At 50.5% G+C, this 13,840-nt stretch overlaps 1 protein-coding gene across 1 annotated transcript in view; it reads right to left on the bottom strand.

Annotated features, from left to right (window-relative positions):
- Positions 1-6,944, bottom strand: part of TPCN2 (two pore segment channel 2) — a gene marked incomplete at its 5' end in the record, with an annotated part of 28,606 nt that extends 21,662 nt beyond the window's left edge. Inside the window, 5 exons of the mRNA XM_080913586.1 lie at positions 445-561; positions 1,785-1,962; positions 2,316-2,392; positions 3,227-3,291; positions 6,884-6,944. Coding sequence (XP_080769712.1) covers positions 445-561; positions 1,785-1,962; positions 2,316-2,392; positions 3,227-3,291; positions 6,884-6,944 — 498 coding nt within the window. The remainder of the gene's footprint in view (positions 1-444; positions 562-1,784; positions 1,963-2,315; positions 2,393-3,226; positions 3,292-6,883) is intronic.
- Between the last annotated feature and the right edge of the window lie 6,896 nt (positions 6,945-13,840).

Below are 13,840 nucleotides of genomic sequence, written 5' to 3'. Positions count from 1 at the left end.
CCCAAAAGATCCATGAAGACCAAACCAACCTGCCCCTGCCAATCTGCCTATTACTACCTCCTAGGGTTCTGAGAGCTTCTGAGGAAGCACAGCATTGTGATCAGAGCTGATGCAGTGAATGAGGCTTGCTAACTGCTGAGTTCAATGAATATAGTATGCCTGGGACACCTCTCTTATAAAGGGCCCCAGGAGAGTTCACTGAGCCTGAAGAACCAAGAATCCCAACTTCTTGGACCCTGCTTCTTGCTCCTCTCACCAATGGGACACAACAGAGGAAAGCTTGGACTTCAAGCCACAGCCCCTTTCCTTCTGTGAGATCAGAATCCCTAGTAGGGAAAAACCAAAGCCCACCAAGATATGGACTTATAGCCGCAGGAGGCTCAGCTGAACCTGCACGCCACACCCACAATGCTGCCTCGGTCTCAGAGCCCACGTACCACCTACCTCCTCACAAGCGAGGCTCAGTGAAATGATCCAGTCCACCACAGATACAACCAGCACCACAAAGTAGGCCAGCAGCCACAGGTTCTGCTGCAACTGGGCCTGCCCCACCAGGTAACCCTACAAGAGACAGAAGGGGTGAACAGCAAGCCAGGCCCACATGGGCTTGTAGCCAGGCAGAGGGCATGACTACACACACAAGGATGTGGACACAGTGAGGAGCTCCAACAGTCCGGTCTCCATGCACTGTTAACAGGGAGCAAAGGGCTAAACAGGGATCAGGAAGCATGTGTTCATGCCAAGGCTGAATGGGACTCCCTATGCAACCTCAGAGGTGGCACTTGGCCTCTCTGGTCTGGTTCCTCATTGGTGACAGGGGTTCCCAGCAGCTCTGTTTCTCTAAGCCACCAGGGCAAGCCAAGTCAGCAGAAGAGCATTTCAGAAGACAGGAGGACAACAGGACACGCACTGGCTGGGCTTGGCAGCCACTCCAGGAAGTCAATCCCGGAAGTGGGTCCCCGCCCATCCTGCCCTCTCAATGTCCCACCATCATCCCCACCTCTAGGGTTCATGGCTTATGGATAAAATCATTTGGTCTTTCACCTTGACACACATGCACCGGCCATTCAGACCAGTGAATACCAAGTGGTCACCAGTTAAAACCCAAACCCACACACTCACTTGGGACTACAGGGCAGATGTCAGACAAAAGTACCACCCAACAGACAGGCCGTTAGGGAAGCTAAGGGAATTCAGGGCCCCAGGCCAAAGGCTGGCAAGACTACAGACACCTTAGTGCTATAAGCAGCCTGCAAGCCGCACTGGGAGGGTCACCTCCATCATCAGAAGAATCTGCCCCCACATGGAATCCAGTCGGACACACAGCAGTCCTGTGTGGGTGAGACAGGTCACCTACACTGCATCTATCTCCTCTTTAGGGATGGCAAGGTAAGCTATGAGGAGAGACCACCCACAGTCTCAGGAAGCTAGAGTCTCCTCCCAGGAAGACCAGACCTCCAACAGTCCCCAGGCTTCTCCACACCAATGGAACAGTCCGGACCCAGCTACCACACAGGGTCCAGATGTGTGAAAGAAGCCAGGCTTGGATCAGTGAAATGCTTCAGTGAGTAAAGGACATTGTTCTTAAGCCTGAATGTCACAGAGTAAATGGAGAAAAATGACTCCCACAAGCTGTCCTCTGGCCTCCTTACAGGAGTACACACACACACACCCAGGCTTTTGTTCAAAGTGCCAAAGCTCACTAGCAACCATACAATGAAAGCTCAGGCATCCAGACAACACCAAGAGCTCTGTGGGTAGGACCTGGGTACCACCCACCTCACCTTCACAGAGAGGTCAACCAGGAAGACCAGCAAGCAGAGCGCCTCAATTGTCTCTGTCAGGCCACAGGGCGGCTGCCATGGCTTGGGGCGGTAGCGCACATCCGCGGTCCTTGTGAAGGAAGATGGGACCTCCACAAAAGCCAAGGCCAGGATCAGGAAAATGGTGAAGCCCAGCACTCTGGGAAAGAGTCAAGCAGTCAATAGGTGAGAAGATGTTACCTGTTGATCCAGGAACACACTGTCAGGTACACTAGGCTCTAGGGGGTGGAAAGCAGACGCTAGTACTTCCTGGGTCTGGCTACCATGCTTAGCCAGGTTACACAGCCTTGCCCACGACTCAGTGGCTAGGCTGACCCAGCATCCTAAAGAGAAATCTCTTACCAGCAGTAGCTTTCTGGCCACAGCTGGCTCTTCCCTGGAGGAGGGAAGAAAGGTCATCTCTCTGCCCAGGTTAACTCAATACAGTGTAGGATTGGCCCAACCCCACCAAGCAGGCCTGCACAGCCGGGTTCTGCTGGGGTGCAGTCTCACCGTTGACACACGTTCGAGTAATACCAGCGGTAAAGCCACAATGAGGCAGCATCCATGCGGTGGTAGATGGAGCGGTACTGGAAACAAAGGGCATATCAGCATGAAATAGATCCTCCTCCACCCACACAAAGCCACACACAGAGCGAGACAAGCAGGGTCCCTCCAGGGCCACACAAGAGAGTGAAGTAAGTAGAGTCCCTAGGCCAATGCTGCACACAAAAGGGCTTTAACACATTCTCTATCTATACACAGAGAAGTTTGGGTTGGGCCTCTCCGGCCTCTCACAGATGTGTGGTTTTTCTAGTGCTGTACACACAGGGCATGAACAGTGTCTCCCCATGACACACATAAAGGAGCTTGAGTGAGGTCCCCTCTGTGACACACAGAGATGGGTATGGGAAGAGTCCTCTTAACGCCACACATGTGTACGCCCTGACTGTGGCAGCACACAACATGGCCCAATGCTCCAATGTCCCCAGAGACAGGACATACCCAGATGGGTTCAGGTAGCCAACCTGTATCAGAGAGATAAAGCAACCCTTCACTGGGTCTCAGGCTTAGACCCGTACAAGCTGAAGCCCTTACCCGGTGGAGAGAGCTCCCTTGGCACAGGCTAAGACTGTGCCCTCTGCCTTCCGTGCAGGGCCAGCTGTACTCTCCAGGATATCTCTATCCACCCTGCCGATGTCTCCTGGATCTGGACCTAGCACTGGGTAGCCCAAGACAGGCTTCAGTATGTGCTAAGCCAATGACCACGATTCCAACACTGAGGAAATGGCCTCCATCAGAGGACAAGAGGAGACTCCACGTGCCTGCCACTGTGTCTACCCTAAACTCAAGGCACTTGCCCCAGGGACAGTAGGAACAAAGGGATAGGGCAGACTCCAAGTCAGTGGGCAACCCACACACACCTTTATGGCATCTTCAATAAAGACCACAGCCTGGTCTATGCAGAGCTCCTGGACGGCTGCAGAGCCTACAGGTAGAGGGAACACGGCAGGTGAAGGAACAGGACAGTACAGCCTCACTTCTACAGGATGAGCACATGAGGGAAGGTAGACAGCTGATGGCGTCTGAAGCCAGAGGCCCTCCACTCCAAAGTGGGTACCAGGCCAGGCCAGGGTCCCAGCCAGTTAAGAAGCATATGTTCTAGGTAGAGGACACCAGAGTAGAGGAGCTCTAGTCCACGGCCACCACTGCCCAGCGCACAAGATACACAAGGACATAGACAGTGTGTGCTGCAGACCCTGGCCTCATAGTCACGACTCAGAGCCTATCCCCATCTACTAACAGGGCAAGTGCAGGTAAGGTCACCCTTGTTGAGTAGATGCTAGTGTCTACCTACTTGGATGCCATGAGGTAAATGTGGTGCCAGAGCTCCTGGTGCTCAAGGGGGCTCCTGGAAGGAGCTGCTGACAACTCCCCAGCCCATGCCACCTCCTGTTCAGTCAGCATCCTCCGCTGTGAGATGGGGTAACCTCTCTCCTCCAGCGAGCACAGATTTTAAACTGTCCTGGGGAACTCAGCCAGACCCAAAGGCCTCTCTTCCTCCTTCTCTCTCTCTCTCTCTCTCTCTCCCTCCCCCCCCCCCACAGCCATTACTAACAACCACTGAGCTCTAACTCCCACCCTCACCTCAACCCCTATCCTCAGGACCGAGTAGTCCCCAAATAAACCCCGAGCAGACGGCTCACCCCCAACAGTTCACATCCCACTTGGAAACAAGGTAAAAACCCCAGTTTATCTCAGTTTGTAGTTCTGGTTTTTATAAAATCTGGCCTTGTGGGGCTCACAGTTACCATGCCCTTCTAGAAAAGAACTGTCATCGAAAGAAACCCTGAGACCAGCGCACAACCATGGACAGAGCTCCAGGGGAGGCCTACACTGTGTGTCCTCTGCCTCCGAAGAACCACCTACTCCAGTTCTTGGGGCTCACAGACCAGAGGCAGTACACCCCCGAGGATGACCAAAGTTGTACCTCACTCTGCTACATGCACCTCACCAGGCTACAACACCCTGTCAACCAGGACCTCAATTTCTCCACTTGTATGTCCGTCCGTAAGGGATATCCTAAAGATACCGAAAACGCCTCTAAGTCAGTCTGAGCTCCCAGACTCTGTGGGTGCAGGCATTCCTGAAGGTTTCCTGGGATGGCTATGAACAAGAAGCCACACTGCTGTGTTCCCAGCATGACAGAACTGAAAACCAACTGGCCCAATAAGAAAGGCAGCCGAGGGCAGACTGAGAGAGCCTGGAAGCCTACCCATGCCCTAGAGAAGGCAGACTGGGCATGGAGCCATGAGCCACAAAAGCTCCTTCCATCTAGCCTCTGGCTACTAGTGTGTAAGATCCTGGGTCCTGCTGCCCAAGTTCACCCAGGCAGCAGGTCCTGACGAAGGCCCTCCCACTCATCCCTCAGCATCCTTCCCACCTGCTGTAGCCAGAGGGGGCTTGTTACAACCTCTAGGGAGCATGTCATGGGTTTCTGGGGGTCCCCAATGCTGACAGTCCACATTACACCCCACCCTGGCACTTGGTAACTCATTCTACCGACCCACTCCCTCTCCTGTTGCTTTGCCACACTACCCCAGCCATGCCACACATTCTGAACTTGACCTTGCTTTGACCTAGCTCTCCCGAGCCAGTAAGGCCTCGCTCAAGCTGTCTACCAGAAAACCTTGCTCCAACTTGAGAGTCCAGAGACTCCCCCAGGGCTACTGCCCTGAGCTCCTCACTCTAGATAGCAATCACCTGTTCATACCTATAAATAACCACAACCATGAAGGCCAGGGGGCTTTTGCTGCAACACACAGGGTCAGAATGAGGGGAAGTAATGGGCTCACACACTGTCCCCCACGATCCCTCTGCTCCCTAACAGCCAGGTCTAGGCCTGTTCTCTCATTCTATTCAGCCATTCTAGATGCCTACCCAGCACGTGACCTCGAACACGCCCCTCACTTTTCTGCACAGGTTCCTCCCCAACCGTTCCATTCCCAGCAGGGCCCACAGATGAAGGTCTCTGCTTTGCAATTAGCCCACAACGCCCATAAGCACCCTCATCCTGTGTTAAGCAGTCGGGAGCAAGATAAAAAACCTTTGACAGGGGCCAGTCAGGTGAGCCTGGTTTAGCAGCACACAACTATGGGGACCCTTGAAATCCCTGGGGAGACCTGCAGCAAGAGCTCCCCAGTCTGAGAGTTTAATCACAGGGCAGCCAAACTCAGAGCCTGAAGCTCTCTCTCACCCACAGGATGCTGGCCCAGAGACTGAAAGCTCCATTCTCATAGACAGCTCGGTCCAGGAGATGCAAATACAGAGACTGTTGTCTGAGTTCTCAACAGCCCTACCCAAAACCATGGTGTCTGAACAAAGAGCCTCCAGAGTTTCTCAAACAACACTGCCCAGCCTTCCCAGACAGTCTCTTGTGTGACAATGCCCATTGAGTCCTGCCTCCACAGAGAAGACTTGAACTTGTCACTTGTCCATTCTTCAGGGGCAAAACTTACAAGCACCATGGCACTGCTGTCTTGGACATCTGTTAAGACCCACACACCAGACTCCACAGAATCTCTTTGGATCCTCAAAATGTGTCTCCTACCCCACCAGTCTGTTACTACGCCCTTTTATTGAGACTCAAGCTAAGTAACCTGCCAAAGACCCATACCCAGCAACTGGCAGCCCCAGAAAGGTCCCTAGATGCTATAACACAAAGCATGTGTCCCCTGAACCATATGCCCTGTCCCTGTTAAGGGGTCTCAACACAGAGAGAGAAGAGGGTGGGTGTGTGGTCACCTCAGTGTCTAGCTTCCTCGTCACTTATTAAGGACCCTGTGGCCTCACTTTTCAATGAAAAGGCATGTGCTGTGGGTAGACAGGGACCAATGTGCCAACCCAGTCTGCTCCCGAATAGGAAAGGAAAGGAAGTCCAGAAAGGGAAGTTTGAATGTCCAGGCCAGCACACACAGGGCAGTAACCACACCAGAAGGCAGGGCTGTGACCTTAGGTAAGTCAGAAAGTCAGAGGTGAGGAGGACATTCTTCTCTCTTCCTCCCTCCCTTCCTCCCCCACCCTGTCTCCCTCCTTCTCCACCCACCCCCCACATCAGTTTCCTCATCTGGAAAACAAGATGAATATCCTTCTGCCTCTCAGCCAGCACCGTCTGGAGATGACTGGGAAGCTGACTCCACTCTCCCTGGGCTCAGCAATGTCCCTGACCAAGGAAGGGAAAAGGAAAGAAAGCCCAAAGCACTAAAGGAACAAGGAAGGAAGCCACCGCGGCCGCAGGACACCAGCTTCAGTCCCTAGCAGTCAAAGCAGTACTCCAAAGTCGCTTCCAGAGAATGTTCGGCCACTTACTACCTGGGGACCATGGGCTGGAGAACGCTTCTCTCTCTAAGCCTCAGTTTCCCCATGAGGAAGAAGCTAGAGTGATGGTGCTATAACCCCCACACTTGGGAGGCGAAATCCAGAGGATCTGGAGTTCAAGGCCAGCCTGGTTACTTGAGACCCTGTCTCAAAAAGTAAAGAAAAATGAAGAAAAGTAAAAATGAAGGTGCCACCTCACTCACCAGAGTGGGCCTGGCCACCGCCTCGGTCCCGGCCCAGAAGGGGCTGCGCTTCTGCCTCCATCCCACCACTATCACAGGCCGGACCGGGTCCCAGCAGCGAAAGCCCCGCGTTCCGGAGGAGGAGCGACCGCTCTGTGCTGACTCCCAGCGACAGCCAATGAGAACGGAGAGATCGCGCTGGAAGACGGAAGCAACAAGCCCCTCCTCCAGTGGGTGGAGCTCCGCTTCTTTGCCGCGGGGAGGGGCAGAGGGATGAGAAGCCTGGTTCTCAAGGAAGTATTTTTAACCAATGCAAATTACTAATATTCCCTCCTAGGATTGAGTAAGTGTGTGACTGACTGACTGACTGACTGACTGACTGACTGACTGACTGACTGACTGACTGACTGACTGACTGACTGACTGACTGACTGACTGACTGACTGACTGACTGACTGACTGACTGAATGACTGACTGAATGACTGACTGAATGACTGACTGATCGACTGTGACTAAGTGTGCTTGTTTGCTTGCTTTTATTTCCAGGGCCTTATAACACACCAAGCAAGCTCTCAACCCCCAGCTACACCCAAAGCCCAGAAGTGTTTAAGCAAGCAATTTGTGTGACTCAAAGCCCAGAAGTGTTTAAGCAAGCATTTTGCGTGACTCTGACGCATGTGAGTACTGTGTACACAGGAGGGACCATAAAGTCATCCCCCCACGAAAACAAATCTTGAATTTCTCCTCTGAAATTAGACAAACCAAAACTTGAAACTGGGCGTGTGCTGCACAGACATGGAATCCCAGTACTACAGGGAGCAGAGACATGAGGACTGATGCCATCTGGGAACAGCCTGCTACTAGTTAATTCCAGGGTGGAAGCAGAGGCGGAAACAGCTGTTATCTGTTGCCTGTTAGTCTGTTAGTCTTAGAGGTCAGAAGTCCAAAGATAGGGCTATCTCTTGAGGCCTCAGAAGGCTGAAATCAAAGTATAGCCATTCTACTGGACTCTTTTAATTTTTTCTATTTTTATTATCATTTATTATTGTTGTTGTTGTTGTGTGTGTGTATGTTCATGTGTATGTCCATGTCTGTGTGTATATGTATATGAACAAGTGCAGGCATGCTCAGACATACCATATAGCACATGTGAGGGTTAGAGGACAACTTTCAGGAGTTAGTTTCAGGGACTCAACTCAGGTTTTCAGGCTTATATGGCAAATACATCCCTCCCACTGAACCCTGTCTTCAGCCACACTGTGAGATATTCTTCAGAGACTGAGGGAAAAACCCACCTTGGGCCCATCCAGGGAACAGGCTGAGCTAATTCCTTGAAGCTTGGCCTGAGATCCATGCTTACTCACTTGCTGGGATGCCTGGGATGGTTCCCAGCTCCTGGGGTCACTATATTCCTCCCACACGCCCCCCTCCGCCTTCGAGGCTGGCAAACACAGATCAAATGCCCAGGTTCCACACTTGGTACAAGACTTATTCCTCTCCGACTCCCCTTTGCCTGCCTCTACAGGTGTGTTCCCTGGGGAGGGCCGTTAAGGCACCTACCTCAGCTGGGCAGTGGAGCCTCAGTGCCTTCAGTCTCAGCACTCAGGAGGCAGAGGCAGACAGATCTCAAAAACGTGTGGGCCTTGTCTAGAGTCCTAGGACAGCAAGGGCTACGCACAGAGAAACCCCGTCTCGAAAATCAAAACACAAGCAAACAAAAAGCCATGTAAGACAGAAGGCTTACCATGTTCAAGTCCAGAGCAGCAGTGAGGAGCCACTCACAATACCATACTGGGGTCACCCCACTGTCTCACACCCCATTCGTCTGAATACTGAAACTATCCTGTTTTCAAATGGACAATACTTTATAGTTGAATGGTATTTATTTGTTTGTTTATTCCAAACACATCTTGCTGAGTAGCCCAGGCTGGCCTCAAATTTACAATCCTCCTGCCTAGATCCAGGGCAATCTCTGTTTCTCTAAAATTTATTCATTTATTCCTTTTTGACATATGTGTGTAATTTTTATTTTTTTAAATATTTTAGATGTGTTTATTTATATGAGTACATTGTAGCTGGCTTCAGACACAAAGAGTATTGGATTACATTAATGATGGTTGTAAAGCACCATGTAGTTAATGGTTATTGAACCCAGGACCTCTGAACCTTAATGGCTCTTAACCGCTGAGCCATCTCCCCAGCCCTGTAATTTCTAAAAATCCATCTAATTGAATATAAGCAAGGTGACAAGGAGTAAAAGTCTTATGTAGCCCAGGCTACTGAGGTCATTCTCAGGTGAGGGTACTTGCCATCAGTCTGAAAACCTAATGTTGATCCCAGAACTCATATCCCATGTGGAGGAAGGAAAGAGCCACCAGCTGCTGACAATGAGCTTCTGACCTCTCTTCTCTCACACACACAGAGGCACACACACTCGAACAAAGTAACTAAATCTAATTCAGTTTTAGAGATCATGTTTTCTGGGGCCTGGAGAGTTGTCTCCGTGATGAAGAGCACCTTCTTTCAGAGAGCCTGTTCTCCAGGTACTTGCTGATGGCGACCACTTGTAACCCCTCTTCCAAAGGATCCACTGCCTCCTTCTGACACATGCCGAGAAAACACTCAGACACAGAAAATAAAGTTTAAAGATGGAATTTTCCAAAGATAGGATTGCTCAGTGCTCAAATTAAAAAAAAAAAAAAAAAAGGCAGCAAAAGGCTGGTGCTGTAGCCGGTGTAGCTGGTGCGGTTGTGTAGCATTTGCCTGACATGAATATGCTTCTGGGTTTGAACCCAACATACATACCACCCCCCAAAACATACACATGCGCGCGAGCACACACACACACACACACACACACACAGAGAGAGAGAGAGAGAGAGATAACTCTATCTCATTAGAGCTCATTAGAATACAAAGATGCAAAACAGATGCAAATTAGTTTCACAGAGCCCATCAGTCAGCAGACATCAGATGATCAGTTCTAGAAGTTTTCACAGGTCAGGGCTCATCCAGAGCAGCTCTATCTTCCTGGGGACCTGACCAACTTCTATGTGTGACTCTGTTATCCCTGGCTTAGGATATTGCACAAATGGGGTTAGACCAGGGACCAGTCTATTCTCTGGATACCCCATGGTGCCCTACAACACAACTCAATTCTGACACTGTTTACCTGAAGCTAGTGTACACTCCAAAGTTAAATCTCAGATACACAAGATGGTCCCACTTCACATGCAAACCTCAGGCCTCCTGGGCTTCAGGGCAATTGGTTATAAACAGAGGATGCCCACAACACATTCTCAAGTTTAAAAAAGGAAGAAAAAAAAAAGAAAGCTAGAATGGCTCACAGAATTAAGGAAGACATTTAACTACGGCTGGTTTAAATCATTTAACTACATGGATCTGGGGGAGTGGTCTATGTGCACCTGAGTGCAGTACCAGAGGATGCCAGCAGAGGGCATTAGATCACGACAGGCGGACATAAAGGAATTAGACTTCTGAGCTACTGATGTGTGCAGGGAACTCAAGTCCTGCAATGCTCTTAACCACTCAGCCTTCTCCCCATCTCCTACTACTGGTTCATTATAAAGCTCAGGACTCAGGCACAGCTCACAGGAGGAGGTGCACAGGACGGACGTTGTCAGGGATCTCTCTGATTTCTCAAGACACATCACCTTTCTGATGATTCCAAGGTTTCTTGATGAAGCTAGGAGTCTCTGCCTATTGTTGAGGATTTTTTTTAAGGTTTTGCTAAGTAAGCCTGGCAATGAGATGTCGGTCATGTTGACTGAAGCCTGTAGTCACCAGGCTGATCCCTCCAGCAATTACACCCTACCCTCCAGGAGCAGGGAGACAGGGGTGATGGAAGGGCTTAATATGAATAACAAAGTCTGTGCCCTCCCCTGTAGGAGAGTTAGAGGCCAGGAACTAGTTTAACAGGAGACAAATACAATTTTGTTTATGTCATAATTCTGCATGGCTGCTCTGGGGAGGTCCTCTCGAGTTCTCATTCCATGGTGACTGGCTATCCTGAGTCCCTTCTGGATTGTCCACCAAAGGCCTAGTGTCTTTTTATAAAAGGTTATCAATGAAGCAGCCAGTTCTATCTGGTTCATGCGTCCTGCGAACCGGTTAGAGGAAATTCAGCAGGTTCTGTGCCAGATTCCAGCCCATCTTAAGGGATGTGACCACTGGGACCTGAAAAGTAAGACATTTCATTTATGAGTCTTTTCTCCTATATTATAAAATTAGTGTTTAAGACAAAGAATTAACGGGAAGCAGAGGCAGGTGGAGCTCTGTGAGTTCGAAACCAGCCTGGTCTATAGAGTGAGTTCCAGGACAGCAAAGGCAGACAAACCCTGTCTCAGAAAAACATAACAAAAGACAAGGAATTAAAATCTTTTTATTTTCCTCGTCTCCTCGGACTTTTATGCAAATATTTTAATCCTCCCACCTGGGGACCCACTGCTCTGTTCTGGGAATCAATGGTCTGGGCTGTGAGCCCTTTCCCTTTCCTTCCTTCCTTCCTTCCTTCCTGAGCACCAGATCTTTTCAGACTAGCCAATCAAATAAGCCTGTGAGGTTGGACTTTAGCCAATAGAGGAAAGACACAGCCCTCACCTGAGTTAGAATAAAAACCAGATGTACTTCCTATCTCTGGTGTCTGCTCTTCCAAAGTGGACCATCTTGATGAAGAGGCAAGTTTGCCTTGTCCGGGCACCTCAGTTGGAATTTTTTTCTTTGTGGTTGGTCTTTTTTCTTTATGACCTCAAACTTCTTTCTTTCTTTCTTTCTTTCTTTCTTTCTTTCTTTCTTTCTTTCTTTTTTTCTTCCTTCCTTCCTTCCTTCTTTCCTTCCTTCCTTCCTTTCTGTCTGTCTTTCTTTCTCTTTTGTTTTGTTGAGACAGGGTTTCTCTGTGTAGCCTTGGCAGTCCTGAGACTCACTGCTGTTCACACCGGCTTCTGTTCAGATAACCCACACATATGGTGTCGACTGTTGACTGCTGGGCCGGGAGCCAGGCTGTGTGGCTGTGTGGGTGTTGGCTGCTTCCTCGCTTGCCCAAAAAGCAAAGGCAAGCTGCCTGGTGAAGGCCCTGTAGCCTTCAGTGCCAACTGGATGAGTAAGGAGTGTGGCTTTTTACATAAAAAAGAGCTGGTGGGTTGAGCTAGGGCAGGAGGACGAGGAGGACAGAGGTTGACCGAGCAGAGCAGGCAGAAGTCCAGGTAGCTGGGATGCACAGTGTTGATGAGGTCGGGTTAGGTTTAGTTGAAGTAGCTGAGAGAATACCCCAGCAAGCAGGCCAACAGCCTTACACTATACAGATGTCTTTATTATTAAACTCCAAGCAGACACCCCCCCCCCAAAAAAAAGGCCTATAATGAGCCTCAAACTCAGAGATCCACCTACCTCTGCTTCCCAACTGCTGGGGTCAGAAATGCGCGTTTTTATGCCCAGCCTACAAATATTTCTAACACAGGGTCTTGAGGATTCTCTTTGTGTTACTATAATGGACTGAGGCTGAATAATAAAAAAGATTTTACTGGGCACAGAGGTGTCACAGTGCCGACATTCAGGAGGTAGAGGCAGGAGAATTAAGTTTGCTTACCCACACTGGGGGCCAAGGAACCTGCCACCCCTGAGTTGCTGATAAGGAAACTGAGGCTGGAGGGGGCTCTGTACAGTTCCCTACCAAGGCTGGATCATCTGATGGACATCTGAACAGTGCCCTACAACAGCCCCAGCCCGCCATCCACTGAATCAACATCCCCAGCAGGTGAGCCGCTCACAGCGCAACAGAAAGGGCTGCCCAGAGACACAGCAGGGTGCCAGTAAGCATGGCCAGACAGCCTGAGCCAGATGGGGTACAAATGAGAAAGGGGGCCTTGCTGGAAACTCCCCTGCGCTCTACCCGTGGTCCCAGGCACGCAGACAGAATAGGGGATTCATGCTGGGATCAGTCTTCTCCTTCCTCCCATAAAGCAACAGGAGCCACTGAGCACCACACACTGAACCTGTCTCACTCACTGCACACAGCTGCATTTCCCAGCCATGCATTTGTGCTATGGGGCCTTGGGTCCTGCAGTGAAGAGAAACAACCTCTTGGTGGAGACACTGGCTTGAACTCAGCCGCCGCTCAGAGTCACTCCAGGAATTTTGCCTTCTTTCCCAAGAGCACTAGAGTCTGTGCCAACTGTGGCCGGAAGTCTGAAACACCCCCTCAGCTTCCCAACACTGCCTGGGATGTTACTTGGAGTGTGCCCACCAGTGCCCCTGGTTTTAAAGAACCCTCCAAATATAGAACCAAATCCTGAACTCCGGCCTACCCCCACCCAGCTTGGCAAGTGTTCCTGGAGACAGAAAGCTTTGGAGACACGGGGAGGCTGAATCCTGTGGGGACCTTCCAAAGGAACCTAAGCATGCTCAAGCCTGGATGCTTCTCACCCAGGTACACCTGGGCCTCCTGCATACTGGAGCTGGGTTTCCAGATCGGCCTGGACGACAAGCGTGTGCCTTCGTGGAGTTGAACAAGTCGTTCTATGGATTTTGTTGATTATGTTAAGTCTCAGCCAGGCAGCGGAGGTACCTATTTAACAGCAAAGCACACCTGGCTTCCAGGTTCTCCCAGCATTCCTCAGTCACTACCTATTACAGGATATGGCTGGCACACCCCGCCCCGGACTCTGAACTTTCCAGCCCAGGGGCTTGGCAGCCCTTCTCCTAGAGGCTCTTCCCTATTTAATCCAGACAGTTACCTATCCTCTCTGTCCCTTTCTCTGTTTTTTTTGTTTGTGTGTTTGTTTTTTCTCTCTCTGTCTCTGTCTCTCTGCCTCCCCCCCCCCCTCTCTGCCTCTGCAACCTCTCTATCCTTGTCCCCTGAGACTGGTAAATTCACCTGGGAATTGTTCCCAAATAAACCTGCTTTTATACTTTTAATACAGCTTGAGTTGGTTTATTACGTCAGCAGGGAAACCTTATCA

This window comes from Micromys minutus, assembly GCF_963924665.1.
Source record: "Micromys minutus genome assembly, chromosome: 2".
NCBI classification, from domain to species: Eukaryota; Metazoa; Chordata; class Mammalia; order Rodentia; family Muridae; genus Micromys; species Micromys minutus.
Note: the sequence above shows the minus strand (reverse complement) of the source record. Positions and strands in the feature narration are given on the sequence as shown.